This window comes from Chiloscyllium plagiosum, chromosome 29 (genome assembly GCF_004010195.1).
Source record: "Chiloscyllium plagiosum isolate BGI_BamShark_2017 chromosome 29, ASM401019v2, whole genome shotgun sequence".
NCBI lineage: Eukaryota > Metazoa > Chordata > Chondrichthyes > Orectolobiformes > Hemiscylliidae > Chiloscyllium > Chiloscyllium plagiosum.
In genome coordinates this window covers 22,905,372-22,927,858 of record NC_057738.1, presented here as the reverse complement: position 1 = coordinate 22,927,858, position 22,487 = coordinate 22,905,372, and the positions used below count along the sequence as shown (strand labels likewise).

General features: G+C 39.2%; 1 protein-coding gene and 1 long non-coding RNA gene across 6 annotated transcripts in view; one reads left to right on the top strand and one right to left on the bottom strand.

The window, feature by feature from the left end:
- mettl6 (methyltransferase 6, methylcytidine) overlaps positions 1–22,487 on the top strand; it is a 31,285-nt gene that overhangs the window by 819 nt on the left and 7,979 nt on the right. For 2 of the 5 annotated variants that reach the window (XM_043719269.1, XM_043719272.1), the window contains exons 2-6: positions 5,316–5,678; positions 6,817–6,951; positions 9,332–9,502; positions 10,000–10,141; positions 14,247–14,988. In XM_043719269.1, the coding sequence (XP_043575204.1) occupies positions 5,316–5,678; positions 6,817–6,951; positions 9,332–9,502; positions 10,000–10,141; positions 14,247–14,410 (975 nt within the window). In that variant the 3' untranslated portion in view covers positions 14,411–14,988. Of the gene's footprint in view, positions 1–57; positions 177–4,472; positions 4,492–5,315; positions 5,679–6,816; positions 6,952–9,331; positions 9,503–9,999; positions 10,142–14,246; positions 14,989–22,487 lie in introns of those variants that run through there. The other 3 variants (XM_043719271.1, XM_043719273.1, XM_043719274.1) reach the window with 3 other exon arrangements.
- Positions 14,025–22,487, bottom strand: part of LOC122564428 — a 39,899-nt gene continuing 31,436 nt past the window's right edge. The window contains exon 3 of the long non-coding RNA XR_006315909.1: positions 14,025–14,089. This is a non-coding gene — a long non-coding RNA (uncharacterized LOC122564428). The remainder of the gene's footprint in view (positions 14,090–22,487) is intronic.

The following is a 22,487-nucleotide window of genomic DNA, read 5'->3' as shown; positions in this document are numbered from 1 at the left end:
CCGACCGAACCGCGCGCGACGGCCGTTAAATTCAAACAGCGAAAGGTACCGAGCTCGCGAGCAGTGCCCGCGCGCACTGATTGTAGTGCGGGTGAAGACTGGGAGCGCGCACCCGGAGACCAGGTCTCCCGGCTGTTGGTCGCTAGGGGACGGAGGGGGCTCTTTTTGCCTGTTCGGTAAGGAACACAGTATTCGGGCTCGGAGACTGACGTTTGTACTTTGTTTTATGTCCCGGCCTCCTGTTCCGACTCGAATCAGACCCGGTCACGTCGCGCCTGACATCAACTTATATTTCCATAGCGCTTTTTTTTTCGCGCAAAAGAAACGAACTTGAAGTGGCTCAAGGCCTACCCATTGTGCTAGGTTTGATAATTGGCAACCTCTGAGATACACTGACTCATAACCGCCTGTTTGAGATTCAGGGAGAGGAGCGAAAATCCGTGGAGCTATGTTTTAAAACACAACATGTCGGAAATACTGAGCAGTTCTAGCAGCATGTGTGGAATGGGAACCAGAATAATTGTTGCAAGGCTGTATTTTTAAGGACTGGTTCTGCCAGCCCTTTAGAGTTTTCTAAATTTCAAATTTCCAGAATCTGCAATATTTTAGTTTTGTTTAGAGTAATGATTTTTGAAGAGTATAATTATCCTGGAATAATGGTGGTGTAAAGCACAAATGAGGGGGAAGAATTATGAAGGGTCACTGGACTAAAAATATTAACTCTTGATTTCTCTCCACAGAGGCTGCCAGATCTGAGTTTTTCCAGCAATTTCTGTTTTTGTTTCTGATTTTCAGCAGCTGCAGTTCTTTTGGTTTTTGGAAGAATTTTTTTGATCAGTTTCCAGCCTGACAAAAAAAAAAGTATTGTAAGATCTGGGCGGCATGGTGCCACAGTGGCTAGCACTGCTGCCTCACAGCGCCAATTCCCGCCTCAGGTGACTGACTGTGTGGAGTTTGCACGTTCTCCCCGTGTCTGCGTGGGTTTCCTCCGGGTGCTCTGGTTTCCTCCCACCATCCAAAGATGTGCAGGGTCAGGTGAATTGGCCATACTAAATTGCCTGTAGTGTTAGATAAGGGGTAAATGTATGGGTGGGTTTCGCTTCGGCGGGTCGGTGTGGACTTGTTGGGCCGAAGGGCCTGTTTCCACACTGTAATCTAATCTGATCTAATCTAATCTGGTTCTTGGAACATAGTTGGTCAAGTAGCTCAGATGTCAGTAAGGGAGCATTAAGCAGAGAGTGATTGTAGCATTGTGAAGTTTGGGTTATCCATGGAAAAGGAAAAGGAATGATCTAGAATAAAAATACTCAATAAGAAGGGGACTAGTTTCATTTAGGGTACAATTTGATCTGTCCAGTTAAACTGGATTCAAAGATAACTAGGTGAAATTATAGTGGACTGTCTGTAAAAATAATATTGCTCAGTTGCATTTCCACAAAGAACCAGGTTGAATATAGAAAGCTCAATGATTCTAGCAGAAAGCACAAAATACAATTTAAAAAAAAACTTCTGCATGAATGTAATAGTAAAAGGGTGGAAAGAGGATAGGTGGGACCAATTTTAGTGAAGGCAGAAGACTTGCCTGAGGTACTAAATTAGAACTTTGTCTCTGTCTTTACCATGTGAAAAGATACTGCTGATGTCATATGAAAGTGGAGATAATTGATACACCAGATGAATAATAGTTGACAAAGAGATATTAGAAAGGCTGGCTATTCTTAAAGTTATTAAATCACCAGGATTGCAAGGACTGCACAAGAGAAGGGTGTTAATTGCAGAGGTAATGGTCAGAATCTTCCAGTTACCCATAGATACATTTGTGGTGCCAGAGGACTGTAAATATTGCAGACTTTCTCAGTCAAAATGTGAGGATAACTCCAGTAACTAAAAGCTAATCTAACCTCTCTGGTAGGGAAACTTTTAGAAATGATAATCTGGAACAAAATTGCCTGTCATTTGGATGAGGATGCATTAATTAAGGAATAGTTTAAGGCAAATTATGTTCAGCAAATTTGATTACGTTTTTGGTGAGGTAAGAGGGTTGAGGAATGAGGTTGATACATGGTTGATAATGTGCCACACAGTAGACTTGTCAGAAAAATCTGCAGTCTATGCAATAAAAGATACAATTGCAGTTTTGATTCAGAGCTCGATGGTACTTCTCAAAGGTCTTGAGTTGGCATCTATATGTAGTCCAAGTTTCACCCATATAGAAGAGTCAGAAGGTAGACTGCCTGATACATGAGGATCTTAGTATCAGTAGGGATGTCACGATCATTGAAGGCAGCACTCACAGACTGGATGTGAAGTTGCATCTCCACATTGATGTCAGCCTTAGATGAGAGGTAGCTCCCCAAGTTGGGAAAGTATTCCATATTTAGGAGAATTTTTAAGTTGATCTTAATGGAGAGATGAATGAGAACTTGACCTGGGACAGGCTGGTAAAGGAATTGAGTCTTGTTGAGGCATACTGAAGTTCCACAAATGAAGTAATTGCCATTTCTTTTTTCTTGGATTTCAACTAGTTGAAGTTGGAACATTTTCTGTCCATCCTGTAAACAATGTCTAGATTGCTGGGAAGCTTGTTCTAGACAAGATGAATAATGGTAATGAAGAAGATGGAGAAAAAGGTGGACGTGATGACACATCTTTGCTTGACCCCTGATTTGACCTCACATTCTGTCATATTATCACTGATGAGGGCCATCGCTGACATTTGTCATGGAGGATGTTGAGAATTTCACTGGACTTTGATAAGATCTTCTATAGCACTTCCTGACTGACTGAGCCAAAACCCTTGATCAGGTTGATGAAGGCCATGTAGAGTGGTTGTTGTTCCTGGCAAGATCCTTGAGAAGTATCATGAATATTGTTTGAGACAGATTCTCCATCATTTGGGAGGACAGGCATATTAACATTCAACATCCTTGAAGCAGCTATCAGCTCCAGCATCCAGGCTATGATAATCTGAAATCAAATCTGGTGTGTTGGTGATGTGCTTAGGATGCAGCTACCAAAATAAATCATCTTCACTTAAGAATATGTATAGGGTATAAGCAGGGAAAGAGTTAAGTTTTGAGTTTTGTGAAACAAGAGGTTCAGCTGAACTTGACTTAGATCAGATCAGAACTTTCAGTTAACAATGGGGTGCTGGAGGCAAAGTTAATGGGTTAACAAGGTGGAAAAGCAGTCATTATGTAGAGCCATTTAACAATTTGGAAGCATTCAGTATGCAATTTCATCTAACAAGGGGGAAAAAATATTCATTATGTGAAGTCATTTATTCATTGTGTAACAGCAGATGGTTTAATCTTTACTATTGACACTCGCTTATTGTAATGGTTATCCAATCAATATGTATGTCGCCTTATCTGGATGCTCCTTCCTGTAAAATGACTATATAATTCATTAAGAAACTGCTATTACAGAGAGAACCAAGAACTTGTGTCTCTGTGCACATGGATGATTGTTCTCTCTCCCTCCAGGGCCCGAAATAAAGATGAAGGAGGTAAAACTATACTGTGTGTTGAGTGTTTTGCTTCGACTGAGGAGAGAAACGGGGAAACTCGAGGAAGACATTTCAATGAGAAGAAGGCAAGAAAAGTTTTCAAAGACTCCTGTAGGATTTCCTCGAGATGCAACAAAGATGTCAACACATGGGAGACCCTTGTTCAGAAGAAACCAAATTGAAGGAAGCTCCTACATGAAGTGAACACCCAATGGCAAGAGGAAATATAAAAAATGAGCTAGAGAAAGGAATACCAAAGACCTCAAGGCTGAGGACCAATTCCACCTCCTCAAAACACCTGCCATATGTGCAGTAGGAAATGCAACTCAAGGATCGGGCTCATCAGCCATGCAAGGACCTACAGAATTCATGAACAGTATCACAGAATTTCCTAGATGGACAATCATACTCTTGAGTGAGTGATTGCCAACAATGAAGATGACAAATGGGAAGACGTGTGACTTAATGCATTTTGACAGAAAGGATAAGGAAAGACATTTATTTTACAAAAGAGATACAAATCTAATGGAGTGCAGAACCAGAGGCTGGGACCTTTTTATGTGAATAAATAATAATGGGTTGTATGGATCATTGCGAAACCGATTATTTGAGAAAACAGGTCATTAGTTTTTAATAAGTAAAGACATACAACACAAAAGCAAGAAGGTGATATTTTAAAACACACACTTTCAAGCTCAGTTAAGTATTGTGTTCAATTTGGGGCACCTTTTTTTTTTATTCGATTCCCAACAAGTCCACACCGACCCTTCGAAGAGTAACCTACCCAGACCCATTCACCTGACCTGCACATCTTTGGACTGTGGGAGGAAACCGGAGCACCCGGAGGAAACACACGCAGACACTGGGAGAATGTGCAAACTCCACACACAGTCTGCCCGAGGCGGGAATTGAACCTGGGACCTGGTGCTGTGAGGCAGCAGTACTAACCACTGAGCCACCATGCTGCCCCCTTTGGAGAGAAGGTGTGGAAAAAGTTTACAAAAAATATTCCAGGGGTGAGCGTGTTCATTTCTGTGGATAAATTGAAAACACTGGGGTTGGTTTCCTTAGGAAAAATCAGTGCTGGAGATGCTCAGAAGCTTGAGGAGTCCAGACAAAGTAGATGCAGAGAAACTGTTCCCATTCATGGAAGTTTTGAGTGCCAGAGGATGCCATTCAACGCAATTAACAAAAGAAGCAAAGACAGCATGTGGAGATCCTTTTTTATCCAATTAATGGTTAAGATCTGGAATGTGTTCACCTGAATTCTTGAGGCAGATACAGTCATGCCTTTCTGAAGGGCATTGTGTTAGCATCTGTACAGGGAAGTGGGGGAAGTGTGGAAGGGAATGCGGTTACTTTTGTGTGGACACAACTTGCTAAATGATCATATGTTGTTGTCATTTTAGGATTCTAGATCTAGACTCTGAACTGGCATTCTCCGAGATACATGGACTTATAACTGGAGCTCTTTGAAATCTACAAGTACCTCATAAGTGGCACTGCCTTGGAGTATGCTTATTAATAAGTGGTACCCTTGATAACTTTAGCTCCTCTTGGATATGCAGCCTAATGACTGGCTTGGTCTGAGGTATACAGCATGTACAAGGGAACATCCCGAGATATCTGTAATGAAACAAGTGTAGCATGTGCACTACAAGTTTATATGTTCACAACTTTACAAAAAAGCAAATCATATTCTATTATCTTTTAAATGCAGCACTAACCTGCAGAGAAGCTTTCAATTGCATTGTACTGTTTTGAAATTTAAATCACAATCTAAAGTTTATTTTTCTTTTGCATTAAGACCCTCTGGAATTTTACAAACATAATGGGAGATGACATGGAAACAAATGTTTTTTGTGGTATCCAGACATACCAAACAGAAGGGATAAACGACTGGTCTTTAAGCAATAAGGTAGTAACTGTAACACCCTCCAGACCAGAAATGCCTTTTCAAGTCAGAGGGCAAAAGGGAAGAATCCTTACCTCTGAAGAAGCAGAGAAGCTCATGAAAGATCAGACCTTAGTGTCCAATTTTAAGCAACAGAAGCTTGAAAGTGATGCACAGAAGAACTGGGATTTATTTTACAAAAGAAATAGCACAAACTTCTTCAAAGATAGACATTGGACAACCAGGGAATTTGAAGAACTTAAAGCATGTGGAGAGGTAAGTGATATTTAATGAAGGAAACCCAGACTTGTGAGTTAATGAACTGCCATTTCAGCTGTGAGTAAGTCTAGTGCAAATGGCAAAGAACATACTGGTTTAAAAAAAAGTTTGGTTACAAATGTGGCCGATCACTCCATATATCTTGCCTTCTTGATCACCTCTAGGAAGCTGCTTCACTTTGTACAGTTTCTATTTGCCCAATATAATCTTCAGGAATTACTTCTTTCACCCCCTTCCAATCCTCCGTAATTCCCAGCATTTTCTAAGGTCCTGTCCTTGCCAGCACTTTCTTTTATAAGCTACCAACACAGACATTATCTATAGGTTTGAGATCTGTTTCAATATACATGCTAATCCTCCAGCTTTATCTCTAAACAATCAATAATGTCATTCCCATCTTGGAACAGAACACTCATCAAATACTGACAGGTACATGAGGCTGAATTTGCTATAATTGTACATTGAGAAAACTGAATCCATTTTATGGGGCTTCTGTCACTGCACTCTGAGCTGCAGTACCATCACATTCTCAACTACTTGCTTACAGGGTGCTAAAGTTCATTGTAGTGCTATTTTGTTAAACTTCAAGCTCCATTCCTTATCCACTATTATGATAACCTACTTCTGCCTGTAGAACATTGTCAGACTCTACTGTCAGAGCACACCTCTTTTATTTTTGTTTTTGTGATTGAAAGACTTGACTCCTTAGTGGTTCATTCAAACAAAACACAGCTGATTCCAAACTGTATTGCCCATACCCTATCCTATTACTTAAAGCTTCTTTCTTGTTGACTTCCAATAGCTGTCTCCAAAATAGCTAATTTCAAATTCCATTTAAAATCTATTCTCAGTCTTGCCCCCACCCCACCCTTGCTTTCAACCTTGCATTCCACCCTGTGTTCTTTGATCTTCTGATTTTGTCCCCAAGTGCATTTATCCCTCAGGTGTCAGGACCCTTCATCTATCCGAATATCCTCATGAAACCCCTTCTCAGTTTCTTCAGCCTGCATATTCTGGTTATCTCTTCTATTCCTGCTGAACATATCCACTTTTCTGACATGAAGTGCAGTTGATGTTTTTGCAATATTTAATGTTCTGTAAATATGCAATTTTACAAAATTTTTCTTTCTTGTAGTTTGAGAATCAAAAACTAATTGTCTTGGAAGCTGGCTGTGGAGTTGGGAACTGCTTATTCCCTCTTTTAGAGGACGATCTAAATGTCTTCATTTATGCGTGTGATTTCTCTCCCCGAGCGATAGAATTTGTGAAGGTACACACAAGATCGTTTGTAATTGGTTGTGATATATTTCTTGATTTATTTTTACATGTTTGCTGAAGTATTTAAGGTTAGTTGAGATGATAAACACTAACACTATCACCCCTGGTGTATTGGTTACCATAACATTTCCCTGGCTAACTGTCAGAGTCACTACACTGTCTTCATAAGGAGTGAGGAACTGAATGTCAGGCAGCATTTCACCGTTCTAGAGTCTTTCCTCCTTGAATGAGAGAGAGGATGTATTAAGAGAGACAAAGATGAGTGGCTCAGCTGTTACATTTGGTGTAGATGAGGATATGCCCCAAGTGAGTGATAAGGCAGTACAGAGGGCATGCACGGTTATTGCTGTTGGGGATTGGACTTGACAGTTAGTGAAGGAAGATGTTGCATGAACAAGTGAGAGTGGTTGAAAGGTGGGGTACAATAGCAGAGGTCGTAAATGTAAGATATTGGAGAGAACATGGCAATACTTAGGCTGGTTAAGTGAAGAGAGACATTGACCTTATTCCTGCAATGCTGTGTATTCCTCCAGACAGTTGAAACTGCTTTAACCCAAGCAACAACTTCTGGCCAGGCTGGCATGGTCTGGTGTCATGACCTTTTACTGCTGGTCATCGAGGAAGAGGAAATCCTGCATTTGCATCACCCCATTCAAAAGGACCTCCAGGACCCTGCCTGTAAAGGCGGCGTGCCCATTCTCCAACACTTCTGTCTACCGTGACATTTGCCCCAGTCAGGTATTGTGCAAGGCAGCGCCAGAGCTGCGATGCTTGTCTGGGTACATGACAGGCCTTTAAAGATAGGACAGTGTAAAGGGTGCTGTTGAATTGATACACATTGATTACATTGAATTGATAGTGTTAATTACAGGAAGATCTTTGAGTACAATTCCGTAGTGCCCCTAAAGTTGCGAGCAGTTAAAGTGGTAAAAATGTGTATGGCATGCTTGCTTTCATTGAGTATAAAATTTCAGTTAGGCCACATTTGGAGTATTATGTGCAGTTCTATTTTCCACAGTTTAGGAAGAATACGGAGCTTTGAAAAGGGTATAAAAGAGAGTTACCAGGATGTTGCTTGGAGGAGAACTGAATAGCTATAAGGTGAGGTTGGATAAACTTAGATTCTTTTTGCTAGAGCAACAGCATGGGTCGGATGGATAGCTGGATCTTTTTCCCATGATGAATAGTTAGAATCTTTTTGTCCCAGGGTGGAAATGTCAAATACCAGGGGACACAAGTTTAAAGTGAGAGGGAGAATGTTTTTAAAGGGGATGTGCGAAGTATGTTTTTATGAAGAGGGTGGTAGGTGCCTGGAATGTATTTCCAGGGGAGGTGGTTAAAAACAAATACAATAGCAATGTTTAGATGGCACATGAACAGCCAGAGAATAGAGGGTTACAGACCATATGCAGGCAGATGGGATTAATTTAGAATGGCATCATGGTTGGCGCAGACATGGTGGGCCAAAGGACCTGTTCCTATACTGTACTGTTCTATGTTCCGTGAATTCCAGGATATCTGCTGAGATGATCTGGGATTCTGCATGTAGGTTTGCTCGCTGAGGTGGAGGGTTCATTTCCTGACGTTTCATCACCCTACTAGGCAACATCTTCAGTGGGCCTCCAGGCGAAGCAGTGTTGAAAATTCCTGCTTTCTATTTATTTCTTTGGGTTAGTGATGTTATTTCTAGTTCTTTTTCTCAGGCCGTGGTAGATGGGGTCTAACTCGATGTGTTTGTTGATGGAGTTCCGGTTGAAATGCCATGCTTCTAGGAATTCTCGTGCATGTCTCTGTTTGGCTTGTCCTAGGATGGATGTGTTGTCCCAGTCGAAGTGGTGTCCTTCCTCATCTGTATGTAAGGATACCAGTGAGAGAGGGTCATGTTATTTTGTGGCTAGTTGATGTGGGACAACACATCCATCCTAGGACAAGCCATGATCTAGGATTGGCTCTTGGTAAGATGGGTCCGGAATTGGAGTTGAGGAATGGCATCGGGTTAAGAGAGGTTGCTAATGAGGCAAGTGTATTAAGAGATAGTGCAAAATCCCTCCAGAAAACTGGACAGAACTTGAGTTCAGTCAACCTCTGTAAGATTCAACCTGTAGCTGCTACTACAATGGAAGAAGCTACAGTGTAGCAGAATCCCACAAACAGCAATGAAATAAAATATACATGTTTGATATTAAATGATATTAAGTACTGTATTGCCAAGTTTAACAATTCTTCAGATGTTCCAAATAATTCATGACCTGTTTTAAGATATCAGTTAGAATGCTTTAAAAAATATTAAAACTAATCAAGTTTTTGAGTGTAATCAATGGGAACATTCTGTTCAGATTCCTTATCCATTCTTGCATTTGTTTCTTTTAAAGCAAAATCACTTGTACCATACTGAACGATGTAAAGCCTTTCAGTGTGATCTAACGAAGGACAGTTTACTAGAGAATATACCAGCAGACTCTGTGGATGTTGTAACACTGATCTTCGTGCTTTCTGCTATTCATCCTGACAAGATGCAACCAGCATTAGAAAATATCTATAAAGTTAGTATTTGATGGTAGGCATGCTGTCATCTTACACATGGTGATATAATTGGGGAGCGTTCAGAAAAACTTTTTGAAAAATTTCTGCCAAAGTGGTGAGATTGAACTTGAAATAAATTATTATCTGCTATATTGGCTTTGTTATCTGCTTCCATAAACATGTACATTTTATAACTTGAAAATATTCAACATGATATCTGTGGGATTCTTTGTTAATTGGACTTTGGAGACCTTATTAGTGAGCAATGGGGATATCAAGTTTATCTATGGAGAAAAATAAAAGTTAGTGAAGTAATTTTAACATTTTGTTGCTATACATAGTCTCATTTATAAAACATTTTGCACCCCTATCTTCTGACCTTGTGTTGGCTTTTGCTAATTCACTGAGAAAGATACCTATTAAAGTAATACAGTTGAATTATTCCCGTAGGCCTACTTGGTGCATTATTATGAAAGACCTACTAGCTGTGACTTTGCTTCTTGTGTGTCTGTGACAGATACTGAAACCTGGTGGAAGCATCTTATTCAGAGATTATGGACTGTATGATCACACCATGCTCCGATTTAAAAATGGTCACAAACTTGGATCAAACTTTTATGTTCGTCAAGATGGAACAAGATCTTTCTTCTTTTCAGATGGTGAGATTTGTTATTTAAAACATGTTTTTGCTGCTTGTAATTGACTATCAGATGGTTATGATAGTTGTATCAGACAATGCTTGCTTTGTTTCTACACTTGGAGATTTCTTAAATTTTTCTTTATGAAGTTGGTGACTCAAAATGGGTTACTATCAGCAGGCTCTGGTACATGTCTATTCATCATTTGGGATCCTGCAAAATGAGCCTTGGCATGCTATTTAGCCCTGTATATTGCATCCAGCATGATCCTGCTGTCACCAGCCTTACTTCCAGCTGGTGCTTCAGGATGGTGTTATAAAAAACTTGCTTGAATAGCCAAAGTCATCAGTTACTATTATTCATGTGTCATATGAAATATTTTAAATTTTTATTGTATACAATCATTCTTCAGTATAGAATGCAATATACAGACCAGATATAACCTAATTGAATGTAAACTGGTATTAATCTCCAATCTATAAAAAATACTAATAGTTACATGTTTATTTTCACTGATTTTGCTTTGCTACTTGTACTTGATTGCCTTGTATGGTGATTCCTTTCTTAATCCTAAGTAAAATTCAGTACATGCTTATCCGCACTGATAATTTGGTATGCCTCAGCAACTTTTCTGTTGTTACAACTTGATCAGCCTTGAACATTGTGTCTCTCAGCACTGGGTTCATCCCGTTTCTAGGCTAACCCTTAACTTTCAATCTCTGTCTTTCTCCTGATTCTCTGATCTTATGTATAAACATGCCTCTTGCGTTTTTTTTGCATGGGCTACCCCTTAGCCAAGTATTTTTATGTTCTTCCTTACATTTTACTATTGTTGACTTCCTCAGTGTCTTTGCTGCCAAAATCTTTATGACTTCTATATTCCTTTATTAACCTACTTGTACAATATAATGCAATGATGAGACCTACTTATGGAATGGTCAGTGCCATCCGAAACAATCTAAACCATCGGTATAATTCTATAAAAGTGACCTTCTTGATTTTGTAGTTTCTTGGTTTGCCTGTTGTATTTGTTTATTGTCTTGTACCATGTGCATGGTATGATTTTGTGGGGTTTTTGTTCAGTGGTTAATGCATTTCAGACTAAGGAATAGAGCTATCTTGAAGCCAATATGCAAGATTACTTGGATTTTCTCATTTTCAAAGAAGCTCTGCTTGGGGCACATTATGATCATGCTGCAGTACCACTGTCATCTCACTGTTTTGGGTCCTTTCAGCTGAAAACATGCATAATCGGTGTTCCTGCCATTTGATCTTTATTATGAATAACTCTTCACATAATCCAGCTGAGATTCAAACTCATTTTTAATACAACTGGTACTGTTTGATAACAGACATTCCCAAATTTACTTGCTTCTAGTCTTGATTGTTAGCATTTTGTCCATGAAGCCACTTTATTGCTCCTTTGGCATTGTTTCCACCAGACAGCTGACCACTCAATTTCCCTTCTTATCGTGTTACCAAATACTTTCTTACCATGTTCCCATATATTCTGATATTGTTAACAGCTCTTCCTCCTCTTCAAACCTTCAAGCATCACCCTTTCTGACAACAGAAAATACTTTCCCAACATCCTTGAAAACCACCACTACCCCTTTTTTCCTTTCCAGAGTGTTTGGATTTGTTGTGATCTTGAAAGTCCACGTCTAACTTTCATTTTGATTCCCTCAAATCAGTGTCCACCCCTGCCAAAATGATTTTTCATCAAAAGTTACAAATGACTCAGTGTGTGATAGTGACAAAGTTACAGTCCCCGTCCCCCTCCCCACCGCTTCACTCTCTCTAAATTATCAAACAGGTGGCCTGACTTCCACTATGGAATGGCAGCACTTTCCGTCGATTAACTTTTGGAAGAATTGTTAGCGTATTTTTCTTTCAGTCCACACGACAGACTCCTTTCTTTAGTTACTAAATCCATACCTTTTCCTGGGAACTAATTTGAGGCTTTGATCAGTGAGACCACCTCATCATAATGTCGCTGAAAATGTGTTGCTGGAAAAGCGCAGCAGGTCAGGCAGCATCCAGGGAACAGGAGAATCGACGTTTCGGGCATAAGCCCTTCTTCAGGAAGAAGGGCTTATGCCCGAAACGTCGATTCTCCTGTTCCCTGGATGCTGCCTGACCTGCTGCGCTTTTCCAGCAACACATTTTCAGCTCTGATCTCCAGCATCTGCAGACCTCACTTTCTCCTCATCATAACGTCGCCTGACTGTACCCCTGCTTTAGCTCATCGACTGCTGAAATCCTCAAAAATACCTTTGTTACCTCTAGACTTAATATTTAATACACTCCTAGCTAAGCTTCCACATTATAACCTTTGTAAACTTGATTTTTTTAAAAAACTCTTCCTGCCCACACCCACTATCCTATTCAACCATCTCATCTATACTTGCTCACCTACATTAACTTATGGTCAAGTAGCATCTTGCTCTTAAAATTCTCAACTTTGTATTCAAATTCCTCTCTGGCCTTATCCTCCATATCTCCTCAGCCTTTCAACTCTTTGAGAGAACCTGTATTTCTGTAAATCTGAGTAGACTTAATGGGCCAAATGGCCTAATTCTGCTGTTATATCTTATGGTCTATTGCAATATCTTTGCTGTAAAATGTCAATCATTATGATTTGGTAACCTTTTTGGAAAACTCCCATCAATAGAACTTTGTTCCCATAAAATCTTCGTAATGGTAACAACATTAACTTCACAGGCTTGAAACATTTTACCTACAGAAAAACTATTATCAATAATAACTAAGCTAAACTGATGCCACTTGTGTGTTTGTTTATTTGTTGTGGCCAGTGGACCCGTATAATCAATTTGTATTATTTCCCATGAACTGTTATTTTGGTGAAGGATGCCCATTGGAACCTTTCACTTTACATGGACAGGATTTATTTAGGCGTAAATCAAATTAGAAGCAGAATGATGCAGAATATCCTGATGCATTGGTACCAGTAATAACTGTGTAACTTATCCATGACTTGAGAAATGGAGATATGCCATCCACTCAATGTTTGTGTACGTGTCACAGTCACATGTTCTGAGATGAGGAGTAACCCACATCCCGTGGGGTCATTCTTACTTGGTACAAAATGCAGTGCAGATCCTTCCTGTGATATATTATTTAGCCTCTTTGACTATTACTATATTGGGTCAAATCCTGGTGAGGTTTTAAATCAAGTATGGTATTACTTTATCAGACTGATGCTAGTGACTGTGGCAAATGCTTCCTATGGAGTCCCTTTATTACTGTTTCTCTGGTAATTAGCGATGTACATAGACTCCTAGGAATTTTTCACGATTCAGAAAGTGCCCTGTCCTGTCCATTAGGTCCAATGTGAATAACCTCTAATTTTCCTGCATTGAAATCTATTTGCCAGTTTTGTCCATTTCCTTAATTTATTAGTATATCTTTGTAATTTTATGCCTTAATCAACATTGCTTACATTGATGATGTAATGTTTTGTAGATGTTCAAATTGATTTAAAATAAGAATACATGACTTTAAAACAAGTTTTTAAGCTCGAATTCAATTAAGACAAAGTAATTAATAGTTCAAATTGATTTTCTATATGACATTACAGCAATCATGACTTCTTTTTAGTAAAACAATCCATTTGGTGCTTTTTGCACTTGCCTAATTAAATTATAGTCAAAATAAATCCATGCCAACATCTTTAACTTACAAATTTCCCCACATTCTAGGTGAATCTTACCTTTTCTTCTTTCCACTTCTGCCTTTTAACAGCATTAAACCAATCACATTTCTACCCTTTTTTTTTCCAGTTTTGAAGAAGTCATTTTCAACACACAATGTTTCTCTCTCCACTGTTGCTACAGGACCTCATGAGTACTTCAGGGACTTGTTTCTTGTTGTGGATTTTCAACATCTGCAATATTTGCTTTTACCATTTGAATAGATTTGCTCCTCTGTTTAACAATATTAATCTATCTGTAATATAGAAAAACATATATTTTACAGGTACGTGCATACAATAACAACAGATGTAGACATTTATTAATCTCTTAATGCTGCAACTGAGGTCGCATTCTTGTAGAAGTTTGTTTCAGTCCATATTTTTCCTCGTTTTTCTATATTTTCATTCTAGAATACGTGGCACAACTCCTGACAGCTGCTGGATATGAAGTACTCGTCAATGAATATGTGTTCCGTGAAACTGTTAATAAGAAGGAAGGTCTTTGTGTTCCAAGGGTTTTTCTTCAGTGCAAGTTTAAGAAGCCAGATAGAAACAGAATAGATTTAACCTGTTGAACAGTTAGTGCTGCTCTCTTTTTGAAGTTAAGTTACAATGTTTGACCTTTCCATCTTGTATATGGAACCCTAGCAGAATGTAAAGACAGAGAAATGTACTCCTGGCACTCTGCCAAGACTGCAATGTGAATGGTTTCTTAAAAATCTGAAGTAGGAGCAAGGGATAAGATGGTGATCTCAGCTGCTCTGCTGCCTGGGTGAGCATTGCTGAGTTGAGGCTCAATGTATCACTACCCAGGTTCAGGAAAGTTAGAAGGGAGAGGAACTCCAGGGCTACTCTTGTGGGCTGCTTAATGGCAGACTGTGCAGCACTGATTTGAATATAAATGAGCTGACTATCTGCCAAAACGGTTCAGCTGAGTCCAAGGAGACCAAAGATCTCACTAATTAAAATTAGAAATCGCTTATATTTGCAAAAAAAAGTTAAAATTATTGTATTGCGTGATATCTGATTGGAATTTTTGGAAGTCCTACACCTCTTCTAATCTATTTCACTTTTATAAAGTATGTGATGATGGAGGTTTTATAAACTTGTGATATTTGCTATTCATTTGAATAAAGTACTGTTTTTAAACACATCTCGAGTCTTTGAAATATTTCTATACATTCCTAGTAATTTCTGGATGATTTTGAATTTACACATCACTGGTTTATAGATTTCCTACATTAATTTTTAGTGTATAATGTCTAGTACCTGCACCTTTCAACCCAGCTAAAAGTTCATTTACAGTTATATCTTTTGACTGGTTAACTGGTTTCATTGCACCTGTGCATATGTACTTTCTAAGTTGCAGATACCCAGGTATAAATATTTTCTTAATTAAACCAGGTTGAAATAGAAAAGAATATTCTGCAAATGACCAAGTAAACAGCATCACCCAGAACTCTGTTTGGTTGCTCAAATGCAGAGATGGATTTCAGTTACTGCAGGAGAGTTAAAGTGTACAGCAGAATTATGGTGGTGTGTTGCTTCCTATGCTGCAATATTATTTCTCCATCATTCATTGTTTCTAACAATCAACAGTCATGGTTACCATTGTCTCCAACTTCACTCTCTGTCTGCAAAAAAGATCCCGAGCTTCCAGTTGCCTGCTGATTTAACACACCATCCTGTTCCTTGGCCAACATCTCAGGCTTGCTGCAGTGTTCCAGTGAAACTTAATGCAAGCTGGAAGAACAGCAGCTCGTTTTCCCCTTGGGGACCCTGCAGCCTTCTGAACTCAATATCGAATTTAATAATTTTAGGGCTTGGACTCTCCAATGCCCTTACCCCACACACAAAAGTAAGGCATTGTTATCATATACACCCATTACACCCAACCCATTGTTAGCCACAAAAGCCCCCATTAATAGCTATTCACCTTCCTAGTCAGATCATTTTCCACTCATTTGTCTGTCCAACTGATTTTTCTTTCCTCTCTCTCACTCTTTCACTCACTCACTCGCTCTCTCACTCACTCACGTTCTGCCCCACCCTATCTTTTGCATAAAACCAATACTGAGTTCTGAGGGTCTCTTGACCCAAAATTTAACTCTGATTTCTCTCCACAGATGTTGTCAGACCTACTGTTTTTGTTTCTTCCCTTTTATTGGCTGACTAGGGAAGATTATGCTAGTACTATACAACATCAATGTGGTACTCTGTGTCCTAACTAATGTTTTGGTCACTGAATTAGAGGAAGGATGTGATCACAGTGTAGAGGGTACATAGGAAATTTATAAGTGTTGCAAGGAATGGGGAATTTTGACCATGAGAAAAGATTGGATAGGCTGACATTTTCATCCAGAAGTAGATGTTAGTCTGGAACTCCACCTGAACAGGTGCATTTTAAAAATATTTTGGTATTGTGCACCTGAAGTGCTGTGACTTACAGGCATGCAAGTGAGATTAGGCTTATTGCACTTTATCGGCTTTCGGTGCTTTCAATATTTTATATGTACGACTTCATAGAGACTACTTACTTGCACTTGGGGATCTCTGCAATACTTTATGCAAGACCCAGCTTGAATAGTAATTTGGGGATACATTTCAGCTATTATGTTCCGTATTGAGCTTGCATGGCCTTCCAGACATTGCAGTTGGTCTTTCCCAAATGTCAGATTACAATGGCGTGAAGGCAGGCAGATGGTAGCATAGTGATAATGTCACTTAGCTCATAATCCAAAGTTCTGGACTAATGCTTTGGGAACATGGGTTCAAATTCCACCATGGCAGATCATGCAATTTAAATTCTTAAAGGGTCTGGAGTTAAAAGCTCATCTAATGTCAACCATATTGACTTTTCAAACAATATAAAAACCCATCTGGTTTACTAATTCCCTTTAGGAAGGAAATCTGCTATCCTTTGCTGGTCTGGCCTACATGTGATTCCAGTCCAATAGTGATGTGTTTGGCTTTAACTGCCAATAAATATTGGGGTCTTGGTGGCCTGGTCCCTATCTCTGAGCCAGAAGATCTTAGTTCAATTCTCACTTGTCTGGATGCATGTCACGGCATGTCTGCACTGGTTGACTAATATAACTACATTGGTTATGGAATACCTGTGGGTAGAATTTCCTGAGTGAATACCAATTACCTGATGGCCAACAGTACATGTCTTGGCCCTAGTGATTTCCTCATTTCGGCTGTTTCTGGATTTCAGCTGGTTTCGAAGTAGAAATCAGATTTGGTTCATGGTAGTCATTTTCAGCTATACTGGCCAATCAAATAACATTCATATTAATTCTGTAATGATCTAATGGCCTTTATCAGATGAGTGTACTCATAACTAAGTTCATTGTAACATGCCAGAATCTCACTACATTGTCTACAGCACATTGTTCACCTTTCTTCAATACAAAATTGCAGCATTGTTGGCTATTGAAAATCAGCAGACCACTCAATATTGCCTGTTGGCTATTGCCAGTAATGTGTTGCTACCTGAGACTAATTTCTAACCCCCAGTGCTTTTGTCAGTCTCCAACTCGTGACCAAATGGGTTCTGAGGAAGGGTCACTCGACCCAAAACATTAACTTTGATTTCACTTCACAGATGCTGTCAGACCTGCTGAGCTTTTCCAACAACTTCTGTTTTTGTTTCTGATTTACAGTATCCACAGTTCTTTCAGTTTTTATATATCTGGTGACTAATTCTCAATTCTATGATGACATCTACTCACCTCATGAGTTTTTGCTGCAGTCTTCATGTGACAGAACAAGCCCATTTTTGGCCTACATGTCTTTGGACGCAGAGGCAAAACGTCTCACAAGGTATTGGGATCTAGGGTGTAAGGAATCTGGACAATTGTTTTCTCTTCCCTTTCTACCTCCAGTCTGTCTTGTTAAAACAGGACTGAAAGCATGTTGCAGTTTGATAGACAAATTGTCTTCATTTTTGAATGCTTCAGACCATTCATGTCAATCCGAAATGCTTCAAGGAGAGCTTCAGGATATCTTTGAAATGTGTCTTTATTCTCTTCTGGAATGTTGGCAATTTACAATTTGAGAAAAGAGGAAGGGAGATGCTTTTTAGCCATTTGAACACAGTCCTCCATCCAATTAAAATCGATTTTGTAGATTCATAGAGATGTACAGCACGAAAACAGAACCTTCAGTCCAACTTGTCTATGCTGACCAGATATCCTAAATTAATCAAGTCCTATTTGCCAGCACTTGGCCCATTTCCTATTCATATACCCATCCAGATGCCTTTTAAACGTTGTCATTGTACGTGACGAGTTGGACCGAAGGGTCTGTATCTGTGCTGTATATCTCTATGACTCTATGACTCTTCCATCACTTCCTCTGGCAGCTCATTTTATTATGTGGGTGTTTTACCTGAATGCTTTAGGAATGGCTTTAAGAAGTTGGCTAGCATTTACTTTATAATCCTTCCGTGAAACTGGAAGATGCAGCAGAGAAACGCTAATGGATATCTTGAGCTGTTTTGTGTCACTAATACACAGCCATGGTATCATTGCATTATAGAGATATGGTAATTCAAACTATTTTGAATAGTAGGACATTTGTTAATGAAGCTTTTGTTATCAAGTATTAACTGCAATTGTTTATAGAAAGCTGAGATCGTATAACTCATTCAGTATTGCATCTACTCATCAAGGGTAACTTTTTGAGAGCAGCTATTATTTAGATCAATGATGAAAGTGATGTTTGTATCATGCAGTCTATGTGGTGATTGTAGGACAGGTCACAGATTTCCATCAATCAGTGATGAACATTCACCTACCACCAAGTTATCAAAAGTCCAAGAAAGAGATCAGTGTTTCAGACTTGGAGCTGCATGATCGAAGAGAGAATTTACAAATGCAGCACATGACCAATCTGGAAAATTTTCATATATCCAAATTGACAAATCAAATTCACGTGAATCAGTGAGACAGAAACCAAGACACCTTTCTTTGTGGATGAAGTTTTTAACTACTTAGTTTTACAGCTTCTTCCACACACTTGTTTCCCCCTTCATATCTACCCAGTCAATGAAATAATTACTCCAATTTAATGCTTGCTATATTAACATAAACGAGTTCTAGAATAATGGGTTTAAATGAAAGAAAGTATAATAGTTTCTGTAATGGCAAATACTGCCTGTAAACCTTACGAATATTTTCATATTTCCAAAGTACAACACAAAGCATTTGTTAGACATTTGTGACAAACAATATCCAATAGAACTCCAGTATTAAAGTAGACCACAAGACATTTTAGGTCTCTGTAACTCATTTAATTTTAAGTTGTGAACCACCTGTCCAGCCATTTGATGATTCATTAGTTTATAGAATTGCCGGGAAAGCTCACTTTAGAGTGTCATTAATATTTAATATCATGGAAATAACTATGTCTTAAAGTGCAAATTAACAATGACAAAGAGAAATTAAAAATTTAGAGCATTCTTGTGGTGCAGACTGAAGCAATGGTGGTGTCTCTCAAGTGCAGGCGCAAGTCCCTTCTGCCCTAGAGGTACACTATAACTTGTCTGAACAAGTTGATTAAAAATAACATTTTAAGAAGAGATTGAACAAGGAAGATTCATAATCGGAAGTAGCTAGGAAATAACAGCTGCCAAATGGTAAGGCAAACAAATTGGGGTCATTTGATACCAGGACTGAGAAGAACCCAAGTCACTATAAAGAATTTGTAATGATCACCTTTAATGCTTGGAAGTTATGTTTAAGTAATTACTGATAAGATAGTCAGGCAATGCGGGTGACTCACAAAAATAATTAAGATTTCCATGATAAAAAGTTGAATGGTACAAATTGTATCTAATAACATTTGCACTTCTTCATGTATAGCTTTTCTGCATTAGAAATGAATGTACAATTATCATAAGATACAAGAACAGCTTCTTCCCCGCTCTTATTAGACTTCTGAATGGACCTCTCAAATTTTGAATTTAATGTCAATCTCGCTCTTTCCCAACTTGAAACGCCGGCTCTCCTGTTCTTTTGATGCTGCTTCACCTGCTGTGCTTTTTCCAGCTCCACACTTCATCGACTCTGACTTCCCAGGGTCTACAGTCCTCACTATCTCCAATTCACTCTTTGTGCATCTTCTCTGCAGCCGTAACATTGTATTCTTCGATCTCTTCTATTAGCCTAATACACTTTGTATAGAATGATGTGCCTGTACTGCACACAAAACATTTCACTGTACCTAGGTCCATGTGACAATAATAAATCAAATCAAATCAAAAATAGATAGTTTCAGATGAAGAGGGTCTTTCAGTCCATTGTCTTTTATTTCTCTAAAATAGCCAATTCCATCATCCACTTGTTAAAGCATCTAGGTATTTATATTAAATTAATTTTATATCTTTTTTGTTGGGCAGGGGATGTGGTTCTATGTGATGGTGGTGTCCATATCTCTGTGATCAGGAGGTCCTGGGTCAAGTTGCACTTGCTCCAGAGGTGTGTAATGACATATCTGAGCAGGTTGATTAGAAAATGCCTACCCTTTTTTTTAGCTTCTCATTAGGTCGTTTTCTTATCCGTTGTAAGTTTGTATTTCCTGAATGCGAAGATTTACATTTGTTCATTTCTTCCATTTTTCTTTGGTTTTGGGGCTTGAATCCCCAGAAAGGTTCACAACGTGTATGCAGAGAGTTTCACTTGGTGAAACACTCTGCCTGTAAAGAAAATGTTGTTAGACTCTTAATCCAGAAATCCAGGTAATGTTCAGCAAACCCACATTCGAATGCAGCCATGGCAGATAGTGGAATTTGAATTCAATTTTTAAAAAAATGTAGAATTATGAGTCTAATAATGACCATGAAATCATTGTTAATTGTTAGAAAAATCCTATCTGGTTCACTAATGTCCTTTAGGGAAGGAAACTGTTGTCTTTAACTTATTTGGCCAACATGTGACCCCCAGTAATGTGGTTAATTCTTAACTGCCCTCAGAAAATTAGGAATGGGCAATAAATTCTGGCCCAGCCAGTAACACCCACATCCCATGAATAAAAAACACCCTGTGATGTCACCCAATTAAGCACAATAATTATATGCAAACGGGACAAAATGCTGTCACTGGCAGTACTGGCAGGGATTCTGAACTATGGATTTTGCACAAGCCTACCAAGAACATTATCAAGATTCTCTTTCTGTTTTAAGAAACAGATAAAATAGGAGCAGAGGTTGGCCATTTGGCCCTTTGAGCCTGCTCTACCATTCATTTCAATCATGGCTGATCATCCAATTCAATAGCCTGTTCCTGCTTTTCTCTATATCCTTTGAGCCCCAAGTGATATATATAACTCCTTCTTGAAATCATTCCATGTTTGGCCTTCTTGCTATGGTAGTGAATTCCATTAGCTCACCATCCTCTGGGTGAACAAATTTCTCCTCCTTCACCTCAGTCCGAAATGGTTTACCGTATATCATTAGACTGTGACTTCTGGTTCTGGACTCCCACACCATCAGGAACATCCTTCTTGCACCACCCATGTCTAGTCTTGTAGAATTTATAAGTTTCTATGAGATCCCCTCTTATTGTTGTGAACTCCAGTAAATATAATCCAAACTGATTCAACTCTCTTCATACTCCATTCCCATCACCTCAGGAATCAGTCTGATAAACTTTCTCTGCACTCCCTCGATGGCAACAACATCCTTTCTCAGACAAGGAGATCAAATTTGCACACAATATTCCAAGTGTGATTTCATCAAGTTACTGTACAATTGCAGCAAGACGTCCCTGCTCCTGTACTCAAATCCTCTCATTATGAAGGCTAACATACCATTTGCCTACTTTACCACTTGCTGCATTTGCATATTTACCTTTAGTGACGAGTGTATGAGGACACCCAGGTCTCATTGCACATTCCCTGTCTCAATTTATAGCCATTCAGAAAATAATCTGCTACCAGAGTGGATAACCTCATGTTTATCCGCATTACATTGATCAGCCATGCACTTGCACATACAATCAGCTTATCCAAGTCACACTGAAGCATCTCTGCATTGTCTTCACAGCTGACCCTCCCACACAACTTTGTGTCATCTGCAAGTTTGGAGATGTTACATTTAGTCCACCCATCCAGATCATGAATATACATTGTGAATAGCTGAGTCCTAGTACAGATCCCTGCAGCATACCGTTAATGATTTCCTATCATTCGAAAAAGGACATACTAATTCCTACTCTTTGTTTCTTGTCTGCCAACTAGTTTCCTATCCATCTCAATATGCTCTGCCCAATCCCACAGACTTTAACTTTACACACTAATCTCTTTGGGACTTTTTGAAAGCCTTTTGTAAGTCCAAATAAACCACAAACACAGGTTCCCCCCCCCTCAACTCTATTAGTTACCTCCTCGAACAATTTCAGCTTTCTTAGTCTCTCTGCTCTGTGCCATTTATACCAATGATATGCAGCTCCATGACATTGTTGCAAGGTTGCTCCACGGTCCTAATACCCTTATGCAACTGTTTAAATAGAGTCATAGAGATGTACAGCATGGAAACAGACCCTTTGTCCAACCCGTCCATGCCGACCAGATATCCCAACCCAATCTAGTCCCACCTGCCAGCACCTGGCCCATATCCCTCCAAACCCTTCCTATTCATATACCCATCCA